Genomic DNA, 23074 nt, shown 5'->3' on the forward strand with positions numbered 1-23074 from the left:
CGCACACCCACACGACTGCACAAGCCTCCGCCGGTCTCGTCTTTCTGCAACGGCGCGACGCTCCGCACCCGCTGTATGGCCGAAGGCGAGAAACTTGCACGCACCTTTCTTAGTACTCCCTTTTCCTCGCCACAGACGCGTAAAGTAGTTTGGATGTGGCTCCAGCTGGTGCCGGGTTATCTTTGTACTTAAGCGCAGGTTGGTTCGCGCCCAGGCGTTTTCTGTTTTTTTTTTTCACCATGGTCGGCGGAGGAGGTTCTGCCGACTTGAACCCGTCGGTGCCCGTCAAACTCTTTTCGGCCGGGGCGGCCGGCTGCTTGGCCGACCTGGTCACCTTCCCGCTGGACACGGCCAAAGTCCGACTGCAGGTGAGCGGCGGGCCCCAAAGCGCTTTTTGGGTTTGGTTTGGTTTGCTTTTCCTTTGTAGATTTACTTGAATGATCATCACTTTCCATGTTTGGAGGAGAAAAAAAATACGCTCCCACTTAGCGGCATGTGCGGCCGATCCGAGGTCGAGCGTGCCCTTTTACCTGTGGTGTTTTCATCCTCTTCTTAGATTCAGGGCGAATCGGAGCCCTTGGCGAGAGGCCAGAGAGCCACGTACAGGGGCGTGTTTGGCACCATGTTCACCATCGTAAGGACGGAGGGCGCCAGGGGCCTCTACAACGGACTGCTGGCCGGCCTGCACAGACAGATGAGCTTTGCCTCGGTGCGAGTGGGCCTGTACGACGCCGCCAAGCAGTTCTACGGCCGGGGCTCGGAGAGTAAGCGCAAGGTGGTCGGCCTGCGGCGGGGCGACGTTGTGGCTCGCGTTGACTCAAAACGGCGCAGTCCACCGTGCTTTACTGCCGCAGGCCTTCCCCGACAACTTACTGTATGTCAACCTAGAGAGAAAATGTGTTGCCAGTCAGACCAGCTAGACAGCTCTCACTATAGAAAGCGCCTCTTTCGCCCACTCCTTGTTTTATTGTCTGTGATGGATGGGGGGGGGGGGGCTGTGTTCGTGCACACCGAATGCTGAACGGTACATATGGCTTTTGGAGAAACGTGCTGCGATGTCTTTGTCATGCACTTCCCTGCCAAAGCATGTTCTGCAGGTGTACCGACATCATGCCCCCCCCCCGCCACCCCGCTGGCAATCCAAGCCCAATGTTGACTTTGAATCGCTCTCACTGCTTTCTGCCGGTTTCGCAGGCCCCGGCATTGCGACGCGGTTGGCGGCGGGCTGCACCACGGGAGCCTTGGCGGTGGCGGTGGCCCAGCCCACCGACGTGGTGAAAGTCCGCTTCCAGGCGCAGGTGCGCCTGCGCCGGGGCGGCGCGGCGACCAGGTACGACGGCATCTTGGACGCCTACAGGACCATCGCCAGGGACGAGGGGCTCCGAGGCCTGTGGAAAGGTAATGGTGGCCCCGGATGCATTCTCCTGAAATGGGACGTGGGGGGGGTGGGGGTGGGGGTCTCAACCCAGTGTTTGCCGACTTTTCTCTAATGTGATCCATTTCATCTTTAAACGGCCTCGACTTTGTTGTGAGGTGATAAGTTATCACGTTAGAGTGTGATCATTTTCATTTCAGCCTTCAGTCCCGTCGCTTCGTCAGGCGGAGACGGAATAACATAGAAACAAAACTTGTCGTCACCAATGAATTTTCTTTTGGATCCTTTCCCGAGGCACACGCGATAATCTCCGGCGTCATGTTCGCGGTCGGGCGAATCCACGCTTTGGAGTTGACCGCGGCGTCGTGTGCAGGTTGTCTGCCAAACATCGCTCGCAACGCCATCGTGAATTGCTGCGAGACGGTCACCTATGATGTCATCAAGGAGCGCATCCTGCAGTACGAGCTGATGGCGGGCAAGTAGAAGCTTATGTGTCACCAGAAGAGGCTGACGCGCGTGTACGCGTGAGTCCCAACAATCGTGCGTCTGCGATCACGAGGTGGTCGGAATTTGGGCACGAGTGCGGCGGCGGCCTCCGTGTTGGTCGGAAGCTCCCATGTGTTCCGCACTCTGCCCCCATGGCATTTCTCTGCACCCCCTCCGTCGCAGACAACATGCCGTGCCACTTCACGGCCGCCTTCGGCGCCGGCTTCTGCGCCGCCGTGGCGGCGTCTCCGGTGGACGTGATCAAAACGCGCTACATGAACTCCGCCCCGGGCCGGTATGGCGGCGCCATCCACTGTGCCTTCACCATGCTGCTCAAGGAGGGGCCCGCCGCCTTCTATAAGGGGTACGTGCCGAATGAATCCTCAGCTCATTGTTTTGCCGGCAGCGAAAGAGGACAAATGTCGCATCAGAAGACCGAGAAATGTTTTTTTCTTCTTCTAGATTCATGGCGTCCTTCCTACGCCTGGGCTCGTGGAGCATCGTTATGTTCATGAGCTACGAGCAAATTAAAAGAGGTGCGGCAAGATTGCGCAAGTCCGTGCGGTCTTTGTCCTAAGCCGTCTGGCAGGTTGCGCCTTTGTATCCTTCTTAACTCATTCACTCCCAAAGACGTTTTTAAACGTCTTTTCAGACTTGCTCCAGAATTGGCTGGTACTGAATGAGTTAAAAGGGACGTGGACCCAAACCTTTGCGAGATTTGTTGTGTGCGGCCCCGCTCGGCTAACCGCGGCATTCCGACGAAAGGCCAATCCCGGCTCGCCTGTTTTCTGACTTGAGCAACTGCTCGCCTCGTATCCCCAAAAACGAAATTTTCAGAATCCGTATGATTTGTGCGATGCGGCCATATACGTAAGATTCACCACAAAATCCGTATGAACTCAGGCTAAACCGTATGAGTTGACGGGTATGACGTGACCGCAAAGAAAATTTGGGGCTCGACTTCCCCCTTTACGGAGAGCGCGGCTCCACTCCAGTACAAGTACAGGCCACGGGAAAAGGCCTTTGGCTCTCACCTCTGCTGGAGGCTTTTCATGCGACTCGCTTCGCGTTCTTTCATTCGGCCCGTTGAGCGCTCACCAAATGAGAAGTACGCTCGTTTTTCTCCTGAAACCTCTTAGTTGAAAATGTATTTCTTCAGGTTTGTATTCACTAATCTTACGCAAAGCAGAGTAGAAATACAGAGGAAAAAAATGCAGTATTTGATTGTACTGATGTCATGTCATTATAAATAGCTTAATTAAAATGAATGCTCGAAATTTGACACATTTGAACTTGATTGTGACCTCAGCACCCATGACTGCCCATCTGTTCATTTTGATCGTTTCTAGACTTTGGTCTTTGAGCACAACCATTTGTGACTCCCACAGCTTTACTGTCCCTTTTTTGCTTGCAAAGGTTTGCGTTGGTGGCTGCGCTCGCTCACGTCGGGGCCTTTGGAAGCGCTCAGCCGCGCGCTAAATGCGGCGCGGGCTAATCCCGTTAAACGACCGTCGACCTCCCGCCTCTTGGCGATTAGCGTCGCGCGCGCGCGGGGACACCAAAGGCGCACCGAGACCTCGTCGGCCCGCTCAAGGACGCAGCGCGGGGGGCCCACCCGGACCGACCGTCGCCCTCTTCGGTGAGCGGCTCGCGGCCGGACGCTACGCTCGGGTCGGGCTCCGCGCTTCGCCGAGCAGCCTTTAAACGCGCAAACAAAGCTGCGACTTAGTCGAAGAACTGCGCCTGCCTTTTCGACGGCCTTGCCTGGGCGCTGGGCGCCAACGCGTTGGCTTTGCCGGCAAGACTTTTGAGCCCTCGGCGCTTCTTCCCGTTGTTGTTGTTGTTGTTGTCGTCGTCGCCGCCGCGTAAGAGGCTTTGCGGAGGTCGGCGCTTGTCTTTTTCCTGCAGCGGACAATCGCCCGCGCTCAAATCCACTCGCTTGTCTGCAAAGCATAGCGGACCAAAAGTAGTTCAATGTCACGTTCGCGGGTGATGGATTTGTGGTTCCCTTTTTAGCCCAATTTAAAAACGGCGCGAGGAGGGAACGAAGCTTGCGGTGCCTTCACCTCCACTGAACCTGAATAGACTCACGCGGAGTGGTTTCAGTGTTCTGTTTCCAGCCCGGGTTCGGGTTTCAGAGGAGGGGACCAAACCGGGGTTAGGGTTTGTAGCGGAGTTTCGCGTCGGGGTTTCCGAGTGGCGTTCCAGGCCTGGCTTTGAGGTTTCAAAACTCACTCGGGGGATTTTGAGCACGGATTTCGGGGTGGCGGTTTGAAGGCATTCAAGTCGGGTTCCGCGGTGGTCCGAAGCCAAATCCAACGTTGGCCTTTCCGACCTTGCGCCGCTTCCGATTTTCAAGGCGGCCAACGAGACGTCTGGTTCCCATCGGCCGAGCGGCCATGCGCGCCGCCCCGAGGCCGTCATGAGCGCGGCGAGCGAGGACCACGACGCCGAGCACCGCGGCGAGCTGGCCGACGTGCTGGCGGCCATGAGCGTCAAGGCGGCGCCCGACGCCGCCTCCCGCCGGGCCCGCCTCTCCGACAGGAAGCTGTCGCTGCAGGAGCGCGGCGGCCGCGTGGTCAGGCAGCCCACCGTGGAGACCAAGAGGGTGTCCATCACTGACGCGCAGGTAGGGAATTTTCTCTTTTTCGCTCCACATTTCAGTGACGTGAAGCCCTCGTTTTGCGCCCTTAGTGGGGCAAAACTTGGAGAAAAACACGGCAATGGGCGGACCCCACGACCTTCATGACCTCCGTCTTGTTTTCTGAGTCATCGAGATAGGTTGAAGGTTTCTTCTTTGATCTGGCAGCGCTCTTTTGTTGTGTGAAGAAAAAAAAAAACGATGGAGCCGAGCGTTTGGGCCGTCACTTCAGCCTGAGCGGTCAGCGCTCCCTTTTGCGCAGCCGATCGGGTCGGGGAGCCTTGAAAAGAAGGCTCCTCCAGCCAACGTTTCTGAAAGCGAGAGCCGACGTGAGACGACTGGGATGATTTGACGTCGTTGGTCGCTTCATTTGAAGCCTGACGGACTGAATGAATTCTTGTTGCTTTTTTTTTTTTGCCTTTCCAGGACTTTGTGCAGCTCAACCAGTACAAGCTGAAGAAGGAGATCGGAAAGGTAGCCGGCGGGGCTCGCTTTGTCACACGATGGCTGGCATTCGGTGAAGAATCGCCACGACGCCGATGTGTGATGTGCTGCTCTTTCCACACTGCAGGGCTCTTACGGTGTGGTCAAGCTGGCTTACGATGAAGACTCTGAACAGTATTATGTAAGTGGCTGCATGCTACTCTTAACATTTTCACTTTTTTTTCCCCATTTCATCATTGCACAATTTTTTTAAGTCTCTCTCTCTCTAGATAGGTCGAGAAATAGGGTGCCAAAGGTGTATTTTCACTTGATAGCTTTATTGATGCTTTGTTTTTGTTTCTGTTTTTGTTTGACTGCGTTCCATTCAGGCCATGAAGGTTGTTTCCAAGAAGAAGCTCATGAAGCAGTTTGGTTTTCTGCGTGAGTCTTTCGTGTCGAATGAATTCATCGAGCATGGGGGTTTTTTTTTGTTTTGTTTTTTGCAATCTTACAAGAATGGTGACTTTTGCAAAAGTTGAATTCCTCCAGCTGAAGAACCGTGGTCTTTTTTGAACAAAAGGGATTCTTCCAATAGAATGTTTTTTGAATGTTGTTGTTTTTTTTAACCTGACAAAAATGGATGCATTTTTCTCATGAATAGTTGCAGTGTTTTTGCATTTAGAATATATCGATTAAAAATATTAGGAATACATTTTTTTTGGCATTTTCAAAAAAAGTAGTCCCAATTTTTATTTTATTTTATTTTTATTTTTTTACAAAAAAGCTTGGATTTTTTTTCCGGGGTTTGGCTGGATTTTTGTTATTTATTTATTAACTTTATTTAATTAGTTGGGCGGAGTGAGAAAATGTTGATAGTCAGAATTTTTCTTGTTTTGTACATGCACAAAAAGGTTAGATTTTTATTTTTATTTTTACATAGCCTGAATTGACAGTAAGCGTAAACCCCAAACTGCAGCAAAAGGTAAATATGTGAAGCTTTTGGTCCTGTCTCGTGAAGCAGCACGTGGCTCATAAGCGGCGTGGCATTTGGTGGCGGCGTGTGGCTTGACTTTTGTCGGGGTCATTTCAGGTCGCGTGGCGCCGGGCCAGCAGGAGGCCTTCCCCAAAGCCTCCATGCTGCTGGAGAAGATCTACCGGGAGATCGCCATCCTCAAGAAGCTGGACCACCACAACGTGGTCAAGCTGGTGGAGGTCGGTCTCACTTCCCTCACGCCCCAAAATCAAATTGTCACGAAGAAAAACGGCGCCGCGGTGTAAAAAAAAAAAAAAAAAGAAATGAGGAGAAATTGTCCCGTCACTGAGGCACCTCGTGATCGCACGCGGACAATTGTTGAGCTTGCGAACGCGTCTTTGTCCTTCTTACGAGTATTGAGTCTCTGTGTCCTCACACGATACCGTGCGCCGACTCCTGTCGAGGAGCGCTCGCTCCGCGTCGGATTTTCTTTGCCTGAAGTATCGGCGGCCGGTGTCGGCGGCCTCCGCCAGCGACGAAATGGCGTTTCCCCGAAAACAATTGGGTCCGTTTGTCATGAGGAGCTTTGGGTTTGAAGTGTGACGTGAGCCGCCGCCGCCGCGTGCCTTGCGTTGTCCAATTTCTGGCACAATGACCGGCGGTCTACTTGCAGGTGCTGGACGATCCCGATGAAGACGGCCTTCACATGGGTACCAACTTCGTTTCCATTTAGATGTTGTTTTCGCCAGGCTTCCAAGAGTCAACTCTTTTTTTTTTTTTTCCCTCTCACTCTAGCGTTCGAGCTGATGACCAAAGGGTACGTCGGCTTACTTTTCGACAGGTACTTGTGGTGCGGGATGCGATTGTGAGATGCCTGACTTTTTTTGTTGTTGTTGTTGTTGGTTTTTTTCCAGCCCGGTGATGGAAGTGCCCACGGACGAGCCCCTGACAGAAGAGCGAGCTCGCTTTTACTTCCGAGACCTCGTGCTGGGCATGGAGTATCGTACGTTGGCGCAGCGCCGCGGCGTCTTCGGTCACCCCGAAGCCCCCCCCCCCCCCCCCCCCCCAAATGTCGGGGTGAATTTGATTTCAAGTTGAACATTTGAAACGCAGCGCTAACCGAGCTTCCCGCGCCGCATGTGCCAGTGCACTACCACAAAATCATCCACCGGGACATCAAACCGTCCAACCTGCTGCTGGGCGACGACGGCCACGTCAAGATCGCCGACTTCGGCGTCAGCAACGAGTTCGAGGGGGCCGACGCGCTGCTCTCCGGCACGGCCGGCACGCCGGCCTTCATGGCGCCCGAGACCATGGAGGACCACCGCCCCGAATTCAGCGGAAAGGTTTCGCCGCCGCCGCCGTCGCCGCCGAAACCAAACGCTCGCCCAAAACGGCGGCGTCTCTTGCTTGCAGGCGCTGGATGTGTGGGCCATGGGGGTGACGCTCTTCTGCTTCGTCTACGGGAAGGTAACGCGCGCTGCGTGCACGTTTGGAGGAGTGTGTGTGTAGGGCGCATGTTGGAATACTGTATAAGCCATTCGGATAATGGATGGATGGAGGTTTCCACGCGGGTGTGCGGTTGCGCACAAGCGCCTTCATTCCGTCCATTTGGCTTTGACGCACGCCGGCGCGCGGCATCGGCGTGAGCGTGTGACGTGTCGTCGTCCGGCAGTGTCCGTTTTATGACGAGTACGTGGTCTCCCTGTACAACAAGATCAAGAACAAAGCTGTGGAATTTCCCCAAAGGTGAGTACGCCAGTCGTGCCTTTCAATGCTCCGTCGCGGTCACGGGAGTTCTCGCGGTGCTGACCTTTGCCCTTTGTGCTTTGCGCAGGCCCGAGACAAGTGACGCGCTCCGGCATCTCGTCGGCAACATGCTGGACAAAAACCCACAGAGCAGAATCACGCTCCCAAGCGTCAAAGTGAGTCGCCCGCGCGCGCTCTGCGCCGCGACGCGCTACTCACAGGGGAGGGGGGGAGCGCGCGCTCATCCGCGTGCGCATTTGTGCGTCGCCAGCTCCACCCGTGGGTGACGGAGTACGGCGCGTGCCCGCTCCCCCTGGAGGAGGATCACTGCACGGCGCTGGAGGTGAGCGCCGAGGAGGTTGAGAACAGCGTGACGCTGATCTCCAGCCTCTCGACGGTGGTGAGTCACTCTCGCATCTCCCGTGTCGGCGCGCGTCGTCCTCGTCGCTCGGCCGTTCCCACGGGGGGGTTTGATTCCTTTTGAAAGCCGGACGCCTCGTCATCCAAATTGTAAAAAGTGAGCAAAATGGACATCCGTGACTGAACAATCGGTCTCAAATGGGTCCTTGTTCATGCGTGGGTTCGACGCGTCTTCACTTCACTTCACTTCTCTGCTCCCCAGATCCTGGTGAAGTCCATGCTGCGCAAGCGCTCCTTCAGCAACCCCTTCGAGTGTCCGGCCCGACGGGCCCACAGGTCCATGTCTGCCCCCGGTGGGCTTCTCACGTAAGTGCGGCCGGACAACTTTGGAGAAAGGTCAACTTTGCGTCATATCCCAAACAACAATGCTTGATGAGATTTGGCGGTTGTTTGGGGGGGAGGGGGGAGGTTGTCGTCGGCGCCAACCAAGCCGATGAACGGCGTATGTGTCTCTTGCAGCGGTTGTTGGGGTCTGTTGGCTTCGTCGGCTCCGCTCCATCCGTCTCTGAGGTAATCGTTCCTCTCTTGCTCTTCTTCTTTGGTGTGGAGCCGCGACTTTTCGACCTCGTCCCCAAATGTGCATTTCCTGCCCGTCCTCAACTTGTCCCGCTCCCGCTCGAGTCCCGGTCCGCAACTGGTCACGCTCGTGCTTAACTTTAGCTCACGGCCAACCTGGTTTGGGTCGCTGCCGTTCCCGGCTTCCTCCGGTCATCCTTAACAACAACCGCCACAAGGGAAAGGAGGGCGCCACCGATCCTCATTCCCAACTAGATTTTTGCACCCCAAACTTTGTCCTCATTGTCATCCCCAAATTCCCCCTGCCAGGCCTTTCGCCCTCGCCGCTCAACCTCTTCTCACCTTTTGTGTCAAAATCCGAAATCCCGTCAGGAAGAGCAGCCGCGATGGCAGCCGCGACGGCGAACTGGAGGACTTGTACGAAGACGAGGCGTTCGCCGAGTGCGCCGACGCCACCCAGACCTGAGGTCGCCCTTGTTTTCTTTTTAGTTTCTTTTCTTCTTTCCGCTTTTACGCGCATAGCTCGGGAGACGAGCGGCGTAGGCCACACGCTAACGTTCCAATCGACGGCATTGTTATAAAAGAATACCGGTTCCCAATTTGCCTCCGAGAATAAAAAGACGTCCGCCCACCCGATGGCGTTCGTGTGTTTTCTCGTCGTGACCACTAGATGGCGGTGTTGGACTCTCCGCTGCAAATCGTTTTTCTCCGCAGAGCAAGCGGGAGTGGATGCAATTAGCGAGGAAAAATCAAACAGGCCTCGACTCCGAGAGAGAATTTTGAAAATATTTTTTGGATTTATGTTGAATCGGCCGTTAACGTTGACGGAGCGGCTCATCGTGTTGTCTGTACTGCACGCGCTCTGCTCCACTGATTTGAAACCGTCCACGATGCTCTGGAGTCTCCGTTGTGTTCCGCTGCTGCTGTTGCACCGAGAGGGAACATTTCTGTGGAAACGGTTGGCATGCAACAGCACAAAAAAAATACCTCGGCGCTAGTACGCGCTCGCAACTTTGCTGTGAGACTCCTTGTTTTTGGTTTGGGGGGGGGGGTTGTTTTTTATTTTTATTTTTTGGTAGGGGGCACTTCCCCGGACGCACACACGCTCAGCGGCTCTCCTGTATTTTTCAAAACAAGCTTATCGGTGACGCGTTCCGTCACGTGCTCGCGATGTCACCCAAATGGTGTATTAGAGCACGAAAACTCAGCCTGGTGCTGAAGCCGAAAGTGCGACATTGAAAGTGAACACTGGTGAGGTTCTAGGATGCGCCCCCCCCCCCCCCGCTTCTTTTTTCCATCGGTGAATGAAATACACAAATTGCATGTCACTCAAGCAACGTCCGGTACGACTCTTTTCAATTCTTTCTTCTTCTTTTTTTAATTGTGTAAGTTGAAGGGTTCGTTGTTTTTCAGTGGATGGCTCTTCTTCGCGAATGACAAAAGGAGAGATGGAATCCTTTAATGCAGTTTATTAAAAGGACCAAGAAAAAAAAAGACGTCTGCACCTCCGAACGGATGAACGAAAACACAAGCCCCTTTTAGTCATGAAAACACTTCCTGCTTCTCTTTAGCCAATTAGACGCAAGCAACATAAGAATGTTTCAACAATTATTAAACAGAATCTAATTTAGATAACTATCACATAAAAGAATATAATGCTCAAATATAAAATGAGAACAATGAAAGATTTAACATAAGCTTACAATTGGAATGGCTTTCTCTCATCATCAGTGTGACTCAAGTGCGCTGAAGAACATTTCGTCCCTGAGACTGCAGACCAAAAAGAGCAAAAAGAACTATTCGCTGATCAAAACATACAGAACCGTTTGACAAACCGGAACACTGAATTGCGATGACCTTATCTGTGACTAGAATAGCACAAATGATGAACAAAGCACGCAAGAAGCTGCTGTGGCGACACCTCTCGGAGAGAGCCTCTCAGCTTGTTCAACGGACTCTTCCGGACAGAGCGCCGGCAGCTGTTCAATGTCGCCCACTCGGCATCCGTTGCAGGCCGGTCGTCCCGGAAGGGGGATTCCGATTTTGCCGTCCGCTCAAGGCTTATCATTGTAAATAACCAGAATCATATTTTTGGGTCATGGCGCTCGGGATTTTAATTTGAAATGTGCTTATGGAATTGTCATTTCCTGTTTAGCGCGGTTGGCAAAGGGCTAACTTGACATCTCGAGGACCGCTGGAGTTTCTTTCGGAGTCCCGGCAAACGTTCAGGCGGTGGTTCTTCACCGAGGCTCGATTAATCAGTCTCAGGGGTTGGACAGAGCCTCTGCCATGGAGGAGAAGACACACCCGACTCGACGTGTCAAGTATGTTTGCCAATTATTTGTATGTGTTGTGAAATGTGTTTCAGCACTTGGGGTGATTAGGCCACAGTTAGGCAGAAATGTTCCTCACATATAAACGGCAAAACCATCAGTAAAGTTTTTCTTTTTTTGGGGGGGGGGGGGGTTGCTTGCGGTCAAGATCGTTCAGTTTATCGACTGTGAGCACGCGGAGCCCTCTGAGACTCGTCTGCATGTGATCAAGGGCTGTTGGAAATTCATTTGACTTGGTTTGACTTACTCTGCCGCAATACAGTTCGAAATGAGAGAGCGTCGTCACTCTGAATAAAGGCCACGGGTGCCTCCAAACACTTCAAAACAAGACCAAACGTTGTTCAAAAACAAAGTACCCCCCAAATGGCATAATGAAGGAATATGTAAGAAGCCGGAATAATTGCAGACATTTTTGGGGCAAAGTGTCTTTTTATTTTGTATTCATACACATGAACCGCACGAGCAACTGTGATAGTGTACATCCGATTGGAATCCGATTGATTGGCCGACTGTGTAAAACACACATTCACTTTCCCGGTGACAATCGGTCCAGCGGAGCACCGACAAAACAACGGCACACAGAACGGGAAGCGCCCCGATATCTTCGATGTGGAAACTAAACGACAGGGAAGAGGAGAGGAATGAAGAGGTTTTCATTGTGCTCATCAGATTTCAACCGAACGATACAGAAGTGTCGCTTTCTGTTTGACGATTACATGAAAGAAGAGGACGAAAAACTGTGGGGGAGATGGAATGCTCGGAAAAAGATAAACGCGGTCAGTCCAAGTACAAGGAAGGATCAGACTTTATGCTTGATGAGCAGTTTGTGTGTGTGTGTTTTCCGGAAAAGAAATGACCCAGGCTGTTATTTTGGAAGGGTGACGTGATCCGGCCTGCCCCCCTTTGAGCACTTGGCTTTTGAAGCGTGGCGACGGAAAGGCAGCTTTCGCCTTTTTTCCCTCCTCCAGTTCTTCCCGGAGAAACCGCAGAGCGCGTACGACTTGAGCGCCTTGAAGAACATCTCGTCCCGGAGGCCGTAGACCAGAGGGCTCAGGCAGCGCGGGCTCAGAGTCAAGGCGACGTAGTTGAAGAGGAGCACAATCTGAAACGTGCCACGATCCGCCCCCGCCAGGGCCTTCTCGTAGGGGGGGAGCAGCAGGTGCATCAGGCAGAGAACCAGCTGGACGGCGTGAAGGGTCACCGTGCCGAGGCCTTTCCGGGATGCCGCTCGCTCCCGGGCCCGCGCCGCCTTGGCCGCCCTCATGATGCGCACGTAGCAGAAGACGATGACGCCGCCCATGGCCAGGAAGTACGCCGCAAGCACGCTCGACCTCAGGTGGTTGTGCCACGGGTAGGCCTCCAGGTCGTGGACGGTGCACACCAGGCGCCGCTCAAAGTAGTCTCTGCCGACCGAGGCGAAGACGGCCGAGAAGAAGACGACGCTGGGGATGCAGCTCAGGCCGCCGATGACCGCCACGCCGCCCAGGCTTCGCCGAACGGAGCACAGCTCGGCGTGCCGCAGAGGCACGCACACCGCCACGTAGCGTTCCAAAGTCATGGCGGTCAAAGTGCACGCCGTGGCCTGGTTGGAGAGAGTCAGGATGAAGCAGATGGTCATGCACGGCCACAGGCGGATGGAGATGCCAAAGTGGTAGAGGAGCAGCAGCACGTCGCTGATGACCAGGAACCAGCAGTCGTTGAGCAGCATGTTGGCAAACAGGATGTAGCGCATGGACAACCTGAACTGCTCCCTGGTCAACAGCGTGCCCAGCAGGAACAGGTTGATGGCGAGGAAGACGCCGATTAAAACTTGAAGGAAAACGCTGAGGCTGTAGTAGGACAAGTTGCGTCCGAGCTCGACGCCCGCCGGCGGCGACTCGTTGCCGGCCGTTCGACAAAGCGCCAGAGCCATTCGCGAGCGGATGAGCAAAGTCCGCGCTTGGCGTGCGGGGCCGGCAAATTTGTAGCTCGCTTTCGCGTTCGTCGTCGCCAATGAACGCGCGGCGCGGCGTCCGCGCTCCCCCGGGGGGCGTCGCCGTTCTTTCAGAAAGGGGGAGGGAGGGAGGGCGGGCGGGCAAATGGCTTTGGCGTAAACAAGTCATCATCCTCTCTCCATAGTGACCAACAAACTCACTCGGCAAACTTGCAACCTCTGCTTGAGGAAACGGCGCCATAACAGTCACGCGGGCAAAGTCATGAAAAATGAACAAAAAGTAACAACACAATACGCCACTATGACAAAACAACGTGGCAGCAACCCAAATATCCGACGCCGAGGCGGTCCTTGGCACAAAAAAAAAAAAAAAAGCTCGTGACGCGATGACCGACCAGTGCGACAACGGAGGAGAAGGCCTTCTTCTTGACCTTGACAAACTTCAAGGTCAACCATGAAACAAAACCAAATCTGCTCGAAACAACAATAGAAGCACGACGAGGCCTTCCGAGTGAAGAACGCTGAAGTCGATGGCTCGCCGTCTCGATGCCCTGATGGCAAACGAGGCTTAGGCCACAAAGAATTTGGACATGCCAAATCACAGCGGGTTCATCTAACCGACGTGCGTTTCGTTGCTTTCGCGCACTTGCAAAAGTGGCCGGCATCAAACGAAAAGGCGCTCGGTCCACAGTTGGTTGACACGCATGCTGTCGCATGAAATAAAAGCTTCAATGTCTCAATGGGCAAAATCGGGACAAAAACGACCCCGTTGCGAAAACACCCAAATTCTCTCATTTTGCTTTGAGGCGACCAGTTTGGATTCACATTCTAGAGCACTCTCAAAACCACAACAATCATCCGCTGCAAGTTAGGTGTCACCTTGATGGTGGATTCTTTTTCATTTGAGGTTCAAACTGCCCAACGATGGGACACGTCCGCAGTTTTTCATTTGGTGAGGAGACGGGTGGTCAGTCGCCCACCTGTGTTTGGTAGACATTGAAATCTTTGGTTGCGTGGAGTCGTTCGAGGGCCCGAGTGTGTGTGTATCTATGTGGGGGAGCGGCGGGGGGGGGGGGGGGGGGGGTCTTCCAAGAACGAAGGCGCTCCTAAGTCATTTTGTCCATGTCACCGGTCTCACAAGAGAAAACTATCCCTGTGAAACTCATTAAAGCCTAAAAGCAATCATTAATTATTCACAATGTTTGTGCAAGGTGTTTTGAGTGCAAAGTGTTGCTCATCATGGGATGCAGTTACGCAGGTCCACTCGAGCCGTTTTTAACCGTGTCGTCATGTGTTTTTCGCACACAAAGATGCCACCCTGAGTATTGACGACAAAGTCCGGTGAAACTCATTAGCAGCCTCATTCACTATTCATAAGTTGTTGTTCACTTTCAACACGCTCTTGGATTTCATCAGAATAATGCAATATTCGGAGGACTATTACTCTTTTATGTAAAAAGAATATACTCCACAAGCCATAGATTTTAAATGAGCGACACTTGCACAATCGGTCTCGGAAATTTGGCGTTCACAAAAAGAACGACAATAAGATCATTGATGTGGTTATACTTTGTAGTTTGGATAGTGTAGAAATGCCTCACGACACACTGAGTGCTATTCCTAAGTTTGTGCCCCACTTAATCAGTTCAACGAACAGGAATTGTTATACTTAGAGAGAAATTGAAATGAGCATGACTAATTTTGTACTGGTAGAATAAGTCCGAGAATCTGTTCAATCGTTTACTTTTATGCCACGGAAACGTTTGTGAACGCCGAAGATTTTCTGGCCACCAGATGGCAGCAGCGCGTGTCGTGAAACCGGATGTGTCGGCGGGAGGGCGTGGGGTACGTTTACCGGACGGACCAACATGGCCGCGCTCGGGCGGGTGCCAGCTTTCCTCCGTTTACTCCGGTAGGTCCCGTTTTAAACGAGTTTCAGCTTCACATTCCGCCCAAAATAAAGACGTTACTTGTAAATATAACGAAATACGTGTACAAAAAAAACAATGGCTGCTGTTATCGCTTCATTGCTCGACCGGAAAGCGAAACGGAAGTCATTGGAACGTACCTACAGTGACGCAACATCTGTACCATTAAAATTCATCGTCAAACGACCACTTCATAAAACATCGATATGCAAATTGTCGATGAGACGTTTTGAAACGTTCACGTGCAGCGGCTTGACTGAGCCGAGTGGAGGAAAGTGGTCTTGCTCTGACTTGCACCCGCCAGCCACCGCTTTCGGCACCCCTGCGCTAAAAGGCTGCGCAATCTCCCGAAGAACTCGGCTCCTTTCGATCATGGCACGTGCAATGTGCGACGATCGATTATGAAATTGTCTGCTTTTATCAGACTTTGACCAGCTTGCTTCAAGGTGTTTGGTGCTATTCCCTGTTGAAGTTTCGACATATTAAAACAGAGAATTTCAGAAGGTCCCCTAACTTAATGCTCACCTCCAGCGCAAGAGGTCATTGACGGGCAAACAAAATGAGCATGGGCGTCGTGACAGTTAATAACCCTTTAAGTCGTCTCGGGCCAAATGAAGGGGGCTTCGGAGCGCGTCTTGCGCAAGAGTGGGCGTGCCAAATCAGAATCTGAATCGTCTTTCTTGGCCAAGAACACACAAGGAAGTTGTCTCCGGTAGTCGAGGCTACACTCGTATTGCGATAATCAGCAACCACGATAAACAAGGACATGACATACGAGTATCGCAAGACTAAACGAAGCCCTGCTGGAGCTTCATTTTACTCTTGACCGTTTAAAACTCAGATTTATTGAGGGTTATTCATAAACATTGTACTCACTATGCTATGTTTACTGCTACTTATGGACGTATAGTCACTGCCGAGCCTCCAATCTTATTTTTGTCACAATTCCATTTGCTATACTTGCCCCCGGACAGCAGATGTCAGTCGGGAGCTAATATGAATGAAGAGTCCTGAAGCTGAGGCCGAATCAATTCCCCAGTGGTTCGGGAAGCTTCATTTGGCCCGTCGCTACCTTTTAAACACAAACGAATGAGCGCGCTGCGCCGACAGACAATAAGACAATGCTCACGGGCACACATATTCTTTATCCTCTGCGGAACGAAGCACCGAGTACAACTTTGTTGTGGCCGCTTACAGGAACAATGCTCAGGTGCTGCGCAGGCGCGGCAAACCGGCGGGCTGCGCCACGGCGAAATGGAGGAGCGTGGCGACGTCGGTGGCGGCGCTGGGCGGCGGGCTGTGCGCCGTTCCTTTCGCTCAAGTAAGGGCGACGGCTGCGCTTTGACCACGCCGTCGTTGACTGCTTCTGGCAAACGTCTGAAAGCTTTTCCAAGAAATGTCGATGGAAACTTTTAACTGGCAAATTTGGGGAAGGCATTTAAGCTTTTGTTTTATCACCAGCAAAGGTGCGAGCCAAATGAGCAGGAGATTGCTCCAGATTCTTTTTCAACTCCAACTTGATCAAGTTTGAAAGATTTTAAGTGTGCGATCAACTTCAAGTACAGCCATTGAAAATCAAATGAAATGTATTTTCCCCGACGACGTGCAAGTTCTCTGCTCAGAAGCAATTTTCAGTTTGCTCAACTCTTGTTTATTCGTGACTTCCCGTTGAAAGTTTCCGACATTCCGAGGTTGTGGAAGCTTATATATTTCTTTTTGGGGCGTGTGTTGTTGCAGGCGCCGAGCCTCACTCACGAGTCTCTGATCAAGCGAGCGGCCTCACTGGTGACAGACAGTTCCGCCACGTTCCTCTCGCAGACCACTTTAGCTCTCATAGATGCCATCACGGAGTATTCAAAGGTGAGCGTCACACCCACCCGCAAAAGGCTCAAACTTTGACGCCGGGCGCGTCCCCTCTGGTGGACCGCTTGGTTTGCGCACAACAGGTCGTCAAAAATTCCGGCTGCTCCGCATGACGGTACGAAACTTTCTAAAGTTGAAAACGATCGCACTATGAACTAGTTTGCGCGCGACCGTCAAGCTTAATCGTTTTCATAACTTTGTTTATCTGTTACCTCCGCACGTCAAGGTGACAAGAGTTGACCAAATCTCTCGAAGGGGATGAAGGGTGAGAGTTCCTGTGTCGCTTGGCTTCTTGAAACTTTTTGGGAGGGCTCGACTCAGAATAGAAAAGCCTTCCAAATGCTATCTCGAGAAGCGTTCACGTCCGCTTCCGAAAAAAACGTAAATTAACGATTACTTCAGTGAAACTAGGAAAATTAAAACGAATGCATCAAAACAGAAAATCAAGTGAGGAAATGACAAAATAATTTCGATAGCCCCCCCCCCCACCCGCCCTTGGAATTTCCTTGAGCGTAGCTCCAACAGAACGATCAGATGTCAGTATGGACTGTCTCAGAAGTGTTGGTTATTTATTCCTTTGTTGTGTATTCACAAACGAGGAAATCACAAAAATTAATGCTGTAGCACGGCTACAGCATTTATTTTCTGATTTCCTCGCTTGATTTTGTGAGTCCAGGTTTTCAGGTCAGGTCTGTCGAGTTTTTTGCCTCACTCAAATTATCCTCAAATGAGGGTAGTTCGAGCGTGGTTTTATTTTTTCTCTCCCTCCCTTGTTTCTTTCTGACTTTCGGGTTGAGTGAACGCTGGCGCGTTTTGGCTGCCGCTGCTCAACCCGTATTGTTTTGTGTTTTTTGTTATTGTAAAGTGTCCTTGGGTGTCTTGAAAGGCGCTTATAAATAAAATCTATTATTATTATTATTATTATTATTATGTGGCAAAGTGAAACTGTTTTTAGGGGCTGAACTTTTAAAAGTCGAGCCTAGTCACAGATTGTTTTCTTTTTTTTACCGATCCTCTGTAAAAACCAAGTCCAAGCTATTGCTTTGGTGGCACTTTGGTACCAAGGAACAATGTGAAAAGTGTGGAGAGGCGCTTCATTTCTCCGGGCCAGCCTTCTCTGGTAGAAATGCTTTGCCGCCATCTTGTGGCAACTCGACGCAATCGCAAACCTTTTTGGGGTGGACCTTAAACTGTATCGTTTCACGTCTCGCGGCATTGCTCGCCGCATGTGTGGTTTGAATTTCAGGAGACATTTGGAGGATCAACGCGTCTTTGACAGACCTCTCAAAAAGCTCCAAAAGGAGGCTAGGATGGAGGACGCCCGCACGCAAAACGGCGTAACGATGTGCTCGCTTGTTGTTTTTTTTCCTGGCCAGGCTGCGCACGCGCTGCTCGCGCTCCAAAAACGTTACCTGGCCTCGCTGGGGCGTCTGAGCCAAACGGAGGAGGAATCCATCTGGCAGGTGATGCTCGGCCAGCGCGCGCAGGTGAGTTCCGCTCGCCGGCACTCGCCAAGCGGAGTGACGTCACGTGTTCGCGTGCCTGCCAGGTCAGCGACAGACAAGAGGAATGCGAGCGTTTCGAGGCCCTGTGGATCAGCGCCCTCCGCTTGGGCGAAACGGCAGCGGAAGCGGCGTATGCTTCAGGTGGGCAAAAAGCACGCGGGAAATGTCACGCGGGAACATTTTCAGGTCAGTCCTCAAAGCGTTCCTGTGATGTGTCGATTTTCTCAAATGAGCTCGAGCGCCGAATTTGTTGCTGTAATTGCCGATAGGCGCCGCGCGATGGCGTGAAAGATGAAGCTCGACTCCGTCGCACCGAGCTGCCAACAGATGGCGCCAAAGTGACGCAAAAACTCCGCCCGACTCGGTTGTATTTGAAGAGTATTTCACATGAATGCGCTCATCAATTTGCCCCCGATTCTCAAGTAGAATAAAATTAAATTCCCCACTTCTCCAATTTCTGGAATGCGACGTAGGCTTAGGGTTCCAAGACAAGGGGCTGGGGAGGCTTCACGCAACCTTTGAAAAGTTTCTGCATTGTGGTAGGTCATGTCAAAACAACATCACATCCTTGTAACCATTTGCATCCTGATAGCGTATTTTTCCTGAACATGACACAACTTTGATGGCAATTTTAGGAGATCCATTCTTTTCTTCACGATACAACGCATCTTTATTGATGTACTGTTGACACAACATTCACCAGCTAACATAGCGAGAAAGTATCCTCGCCAAATGAAATTTGGGCTTGAGCTCCCCGTCGAAATCTCGCGCTCGACAAATCACGGGCGAGACACGAGCGCTCGCAACTGGCGCACCTTGGCCGATGCACCTTGTGACGCCGAGCGTTTGCAGGGGCCGAGCAAGCGTCCGTCGCCATGCGGAGCAACATCGAGGTGGCCCGCTCCCAGGCGGAGGAGGCGCGCAAATTCTCCCGCGACGCCGACAAGAAGCTGGCCGAGGCCAAAGCCTTGGAGATCCGAGCCGACGCCCGGCGCGCCGCCGCTCTGGAGAAGAGCGAGGAAGACGTGCCCGAAGCTTACCTCCGAGAGGACTGAGGAGGCCGTCGCCGCCGCAAGTTGGAAGCGGGGAACGACCACTTGAGGTGACCGGGGCCCAAGTGGCAAAACCAGGTCATGTCGCTGCAAATCGGGGTTGCCTTGGTGGAGGTCTCTGGTGGAAATTGACGAGGCTCTTCTTCGGCCCACTTTGTGGAATTTGGGTGTGTTCTTTCTGTTGTGACTTTGGCCGGAGGTTTGCTGTATTGCAAGTCGGTCTTGGACGTCGAAACTGCTGTGAGCTGTTTTTTGCACAACGTTGAATAAAAGCGTCACGGAATCCGACTCTGCCGACTTATTTGACTGGCAAAATTTGGGCCACTTTGTATTGGTGCAAAATGGAGGAGGAGTCTGTTCCAGACAAAATGGAAGGCAATCGGTCAAGAAGCACAAAAATGGGTCTTGTCAAGAAAAACACAAAGTACAAAGGGGAGGGCGTTGCATTTGGGACGTCTGTGTCGTTTCACGTTGCCTTCTACCTCGAATGACTGTTGAAACTACAAGAAGCCAATTTCTATTTCCCCAAATCTGTTCAGCTTCACTTTTGGAAGGAAAAAAAAAATCCACGAAATGACTTTTTTAACTCATTCAGTACCAGCCAATTCTGGACCAAGTCTGAAAAGACGTTTAAAAACGTCTTTGGGAGTGAATGAGTTCATCACATTTTTCATGACGGTTCGAGACGCCAAAATGGAAGGGCCCTACTTGTGCATCCCACTTATTTATTTCCCCTTGAAACACTCTAAAATTCTTCCTGGGATTGCCCGAGGAAGTGTGAAAATCACATTTGTGGTGTCGGACTCTAATACACGAGCTCGGGAACGAAAATGTCAAGGCAAGCGCCGTTTTCCTCAAAAGTGCTTCGGGAAACCCTCGGCCGCCGCCGTGTCCGTTTCGCCCCGCGTGTTTGCTTCACCGCTCGGGCTTTTGTTTTGGGTTGGACGCTCTCGCGAGTCACCCGGCAACGCGTTTGCCAGCAAATCGGCCGCGGCGTCGCTCATTTCAGCTGTCGGCACGTCCTTCGCTGCGGCGCTTTTCTAAACTGAGGCCAAAGGCCAGGAGGGTCGTGTGACCTTAAAATAACATTTGGGGTTCGTCCCCTACAAAAATCCAGATTTGAATCCAATGTTTGCCTTTGACCAAGAGAAAGAGCACATGACACGCAACAAGACCGTTGTGTCTTTTTCACTTCTGGCATTTCTCCGGAGAGCAAACATGTTCTCCCAAAATAACACAGAAAAGATAGAAATGTCTTTGTTTTTTTTTTTTTCTTGTTCTTCTTTGTTTCAAGACACTTTGCCATTCAACAGCAAGCGAAAGTGTTTCACAGCTTTTGGCTTGTTTTTTTGGCGAATGGACTCGTGATTGCTTTCCACTCAAGCTTCTTTCACGCCAAAGTGTGGAAGAATGATTCTGCTTTCATACCCCTCCCCTCACCTCGGTTGACTCTTGGCTTAGCCAAGAGCCGCAAAGGCCGCCGGCTTTTACGACGGACTGATGCAAAGTGGGAAAAGTCTGCCGTGGTCCGACGGGTCCGCGTTTCAAAGTGTCGCGGCAAACGTCGCGTGGCCTTTGCCGTCCTTGAGGCGCGCGGACCCGCTGTGCACTGTTGTCGGCGTTTGGGGGGGGGGGGATCTGCGCTCGGCGGCCGCGCCTTTCCGGCAGCGTGCCCGTACGCCGGCAGGCGAGACGAGCGCCGGCGCGCACGCCGATGCGCAACAAAAAAAGTCGCCGCTTGGAATCGAAACGGGACGGGCAAATTGAACCGATCTCTGTATTTTCAGCCACGGACGCGTCGCCGGAGCTTCTCGTTTACTTTCAAACTGAGCTCGGGGCAGGCGTGTGCGATGTCGCGTCTCTCATCCGCTTCGATTCTCTCTTTCATCTATAGAACTGCTTCAAAAACCAAGGCGTACCAAGGAAGAGTTGTTGTCCACCTTTTATGTTCCGTTGTATTCTTTACTTCTTGATTTCCGTCGTCGAAAACGCTTTGCGACAGCCGCAGCTGCTTGCTAGCCTGCAAAATGACAAAAATGCTACTTTTGAATCAAAGACCAAATGTACGCATATGTGCTCTTGATCTCGTTCATGTTTGAAGATCCACTTTTCAGTGCATCCACTATCCTACGCCGTCATCAAAGGCTTCGAAGCAAACAACAGAATCACTGAAATCTGCCCCCCCCCCACCACCACCGCCGCCACCCAAAAAAAGGATGGTGTGGAGTGTGCGACAGGCAGCAGCGTGACTCGCGAGGAATGCCGTGTTTTAACAAATCCTTTGTTTTCGCAGGGCGAAAAGCAAAAAGGCTCTCAGACGTGGGGTGATGCCATCGCAGCCCGGATCAAATCAAACCAAACACCAAAATGACAAACCAAAAAAGCCAAAGAAGAACATCGACTGAGCTCAGGTTTTCTCATGATGATGCTTTGATGAAGTTTTAGTCAATTTTTGAGGGGTTTTTTCTTTTTTTTTTGGAGGGGGGTCGGGGAGTTCAAAGGATATCATCGCAAAATCATAAAAAGACGAAAAACAAAGAGAAATTACAAGACGCACAAGGAGTTCTCATCTCCACAAAGCCGAAAAGATTTGCTTACGTCATGCAAGTTTTGTTGGACTTTGTATTATTGGCATCACCTTTTCGAACCCCCCCCCCCCCCCCCCCGCCCAACATTTTGGCCTCTCACTGCCTGAACTCCACGTTTTGTTTTGACTTTCAGGCTTATTGGATGTACCGTGATCACATATAAAACCACAAAAGAGCCCCACCCCCGTAAAAAACTACAACCCACTCATGGAGCGAATTGTTCAGTCTCAATGCGAATATCATTCCCGGTTTTATTTCACTTGTGAGGTTTTGGATGTATGATGGTCACACATTAGGAAACACACACACACACATTTCTTTTTTTTTTTTTTTAGATTTGAGCTTATCAGCACCCATCACAAACCCCCAAAGTGTTTCCATTGAGCTGAAGTCTTGCGGGATTTGAGACATCACAGCTCTTTCAAGTGCCAAGTTTTGAGTGTGACGTTTTTCTGGCTCTTCGGGAATCAACACGTCATTCCAAAGCCCCATGAAAGCGCGCGGGAGATTGATGAGTGTTGTTGCTCTTCAAATTGGCCCCGGAATGGAAGAGCTTCTTGCATTAATTGCGGAGAAGGGCAATCGACGCGCTCTCTGGTTCGCGAGAAGCCACCAGAGGGTGTTCGGAGAGAGCGCGAACGCAATCCAGGCTCACGCTTCAGTCGCAATGACCGGCGGTTGGACCGCAGGCCGCCACCAAGGCCGTCCTGAAAAGCAGAAGCCACAGGAAGCCATTCCCGAAAAGAAGTCGGCCATTTTGCTTTCAGGCGGCCATTCTGGGGTCCTCTTTTCCAGCGCACCTTCAAAAAACCAACTGGAGCGCTTGAATCGTGGGGGGCGGGGGGAATTCAGACCCCGAAGCCTGTTTCAGTTTAGCCGCATGAAATTCGGTAGCTCTGTCTAGCCTGAGTAGAATCACAAAAAAGACTCAGCGGGGCCGTTTGAAGCCGCCGTTTTTGGTTCATTTTGGCCATATCAAGGTTCCTTCAAAGAAAAACCTGTCTTTAAAGCTTTTATTTATTTTTTTCCCAGCCCCCAGTCGTTTATCCCCATTAGTTAGCCACCCGAAATTTGGTGGGTACGTCTACCATGAGAAGAGCCTCAAAACAGTCTCAAGAAACCTTCCCGAAAAGGCACAATCGCCTCCGCTGTTTTGACTTGGAGCATCCACATGAATGATGAAGACGGAAGTCATTCTTGAGGGGAAAATGTGTTTTGAAAGGGCAACAACACCGAAGTCAACTTCGGAGCTATCGTCAAGTGCGGACGGTGCGGTATCGTCTGCCCGC

The 23074-nt window shown here is 51.8% G+C and overlaps 4 protein-coding genes across 8 annotated transcripts; 3 read left to right on the forward strand and 1 right to left on the reverse strand.

Annotated features, from left to right (window-relative positions):
* The first annotated feature begins 224 nt into the window (after positions 1–224).
* LOC147196864 (dicarboxylate carrier UCP2-like) lies at positions 225–4490 on the forward strand. Its single transcript, XM_086124690.1, has 8 exons — positions 225–368; positions 557–764; positions 1195–1398; positions 1749–1850; positions 2045–2225; positions 2324–2397; positions 3278–3500; positions 4221–4490. The coding sequence occupies exons 1-8, from the start codon at positions 240–242 to the stop codon at positions 4285–4287; spliced, it is 1188 nt and encodes a 395-aa protein (XP_085980816.1). The 5' UTR covers positions 225–239; the 3' UTR covers positions 4288–4490.
* Positions 4284–10907, forward strand: camkk1b (calcium/calmodulin-dependent protein kinase kinase 1, alpha b). 2 transcript variants are annotated; one of them, XM_086124688.1, is made up of 16 exons: positions 4284–4490; positions 4929–4976; positions 5074–5127; positions 5315–5366; positions 6016–6137; positions 6572–6608; positions 6694–6715; positions 6813–6901; positions 7045–7244; positions 7315–7368; positions 7574–7647; positions 7736–7823; positions 7919–8047; positions 8270–8373; positions 8527–8577; positions 8956–9214. In XM_086124688.1, exons 1-16 carry the CDS (start codon positions 4284–4286, stop codon positions 9047–9049), a joined length of 1425 nt encoding a protein of 474 aa, XP_085980814.1. In that variant the 3' UTR covers positions 9050–9214. The 2 variants fall into 2 exon arrangements, with proteins under 2 accessions (XP_085980814.1, XP_085980815.1); XM_086124689.1 differs by lacking the exons at positions 4284–4490; positions 4929–4976; positions 5074–5127; positions 5315–5366; positions 8956–9214 and adding exons at positions 10456–10652; positions 10739–10907 and having other exon boundaries at positions 5376–6137; positions 7012–7244.
* An 874-nt stretch (positions 10908–11781) lies between these two features.
* LOC147196866 (odorant receptor 131-2-like) lies at positions 11782–12828 on the reverse strand. Its single transcript, XM_086125736.1, has one exon. It carries the CDS (start codon positions 12826–12828, stop codon positions 11782–11784), a length of 1047 nt encoding a protein of 348 aa, XP_085981862.1.
* A 1828-nt stretch (positions 12829–14656) lies between these two features.
* Positions 14657–19485, forward strand: LOC147196867 (diablo IAP-binding mitochondrial protein-like). Of its 4 annotated transcripts, none has more exons than XM_086124694.1 (6): positions 14661–14761; positions 15975–16098; positions 16515–16637; positions 18017–18127; positions 18190–18331; positions 18998–19485. In XM_086124694.1, exons 1-6 carry the CDS (start codon positions 14718–14720, stop codon positions 19198–19200), a joined length of 747 nt encoding a protein of 248 aa, XP_085980820.1. In that variant the 5' UTR covers positions 14661–14717; the 3' UTR covers positions 19201–19485. The 4 variants fall into 4 exon arrangements, with proteins under 4 accessions (XP_085980822.1, XP_085980820.1, XP_085980823.1 ...); XM_086124697.1 differs by lacking the exon at positions 18998–19485 and adding an exon at positions 18415–18991; XM_086124695.1 differs by having other exon boundaries at positions 14662–14761; positions 18190–18286.
* The last annotated feature ends 3589 nt before the right edge of the window (positions 19486–23074 follow it).

This window comes from Hippocampus guttulatus, chromosome 12 (genome assembly GCF_054856545.1).
Source record: "Hippocampus guttulatus isolate MCC_2025c chromosome 12, RoL_Hgut_1.0, whole genome shotgun sequence".
NCBI lineage: Eukaryota > Metazoa > Chordata > Actinopteri > Syngnathiformes > Syngnathidae > Hippocampus > Hippocampus guttulatus.

Coding starts and splice junctions, on each gene's coding strand:
- LOC147196864 (XM_086124690.1), top strand. CDS start 240: ATGGTCGGCGGAGGAGGTTCTGCCGACTTGAACCCGTCGGTGCCCGTC. Junction 369..556: donor CGGCCAAAGTCCGACTGCAG/GTGAGCGGCGGG, acceptor TCCTCTTCTTAG/ATTCAGGGCGAATCGGAGCC. Junction 2,226..2,323: donor CCCGCCGCCTTCTATAAGGG/GTACGTGCCGAA, acceptor TTCTTCTTCTAG/ATTCATGGCGTCCTTCCTAC.
- camkk1b (XM_086124688.1), top strand. CDS start 4,284: ATGAGCGCGGCGAGCGAGGACCACGACGCCGAGCACCGCGGCGAGCTG. Junction 4,977..5,073: donor TGAAGAAGGAGATCGGAAAG/GTAGCCGGCGGG, acceptor TCCACACTGCAG/GGCTCTTACGGTGTGGTCAA. Junction 8,374..8,526: donor GCCCCCGGTGGGCTTCTCAC/GTAAGTGCGGCC, acceptor TGTCTCTTGCAG/CGGTTGTTGGGGTCTGTTGG.
- LOC147196866 (XM_086125736.1), bottom strand. CDS start 12,828: ATGGCTCTGGCGCTTTGTCGAACGGCCGGCAACGAGTCGCCGCCGGCG.
- LOC147196867 (XM_086124694.1), top strand. CDS start 14,718: ATGGCCGCGCTCGGGCGGGTGCCAGCTTTCCTCCGTTTACTCCG. Junction 16,099..16,514: donor GCGCCGTTCCTTTCGCTCAA/GTAAGGGCGACG, acceptor GTGTTGTTGCAG/GCGCCGAGCCTCACTCACGA. Junction 18,332..18,997: donor TCACGCGGGAACATTTTCAG/GTCAGTCCTCAA, acceptor GAGCGTTTGCAG/GGGCCGAGCAAGCGTCCGTC.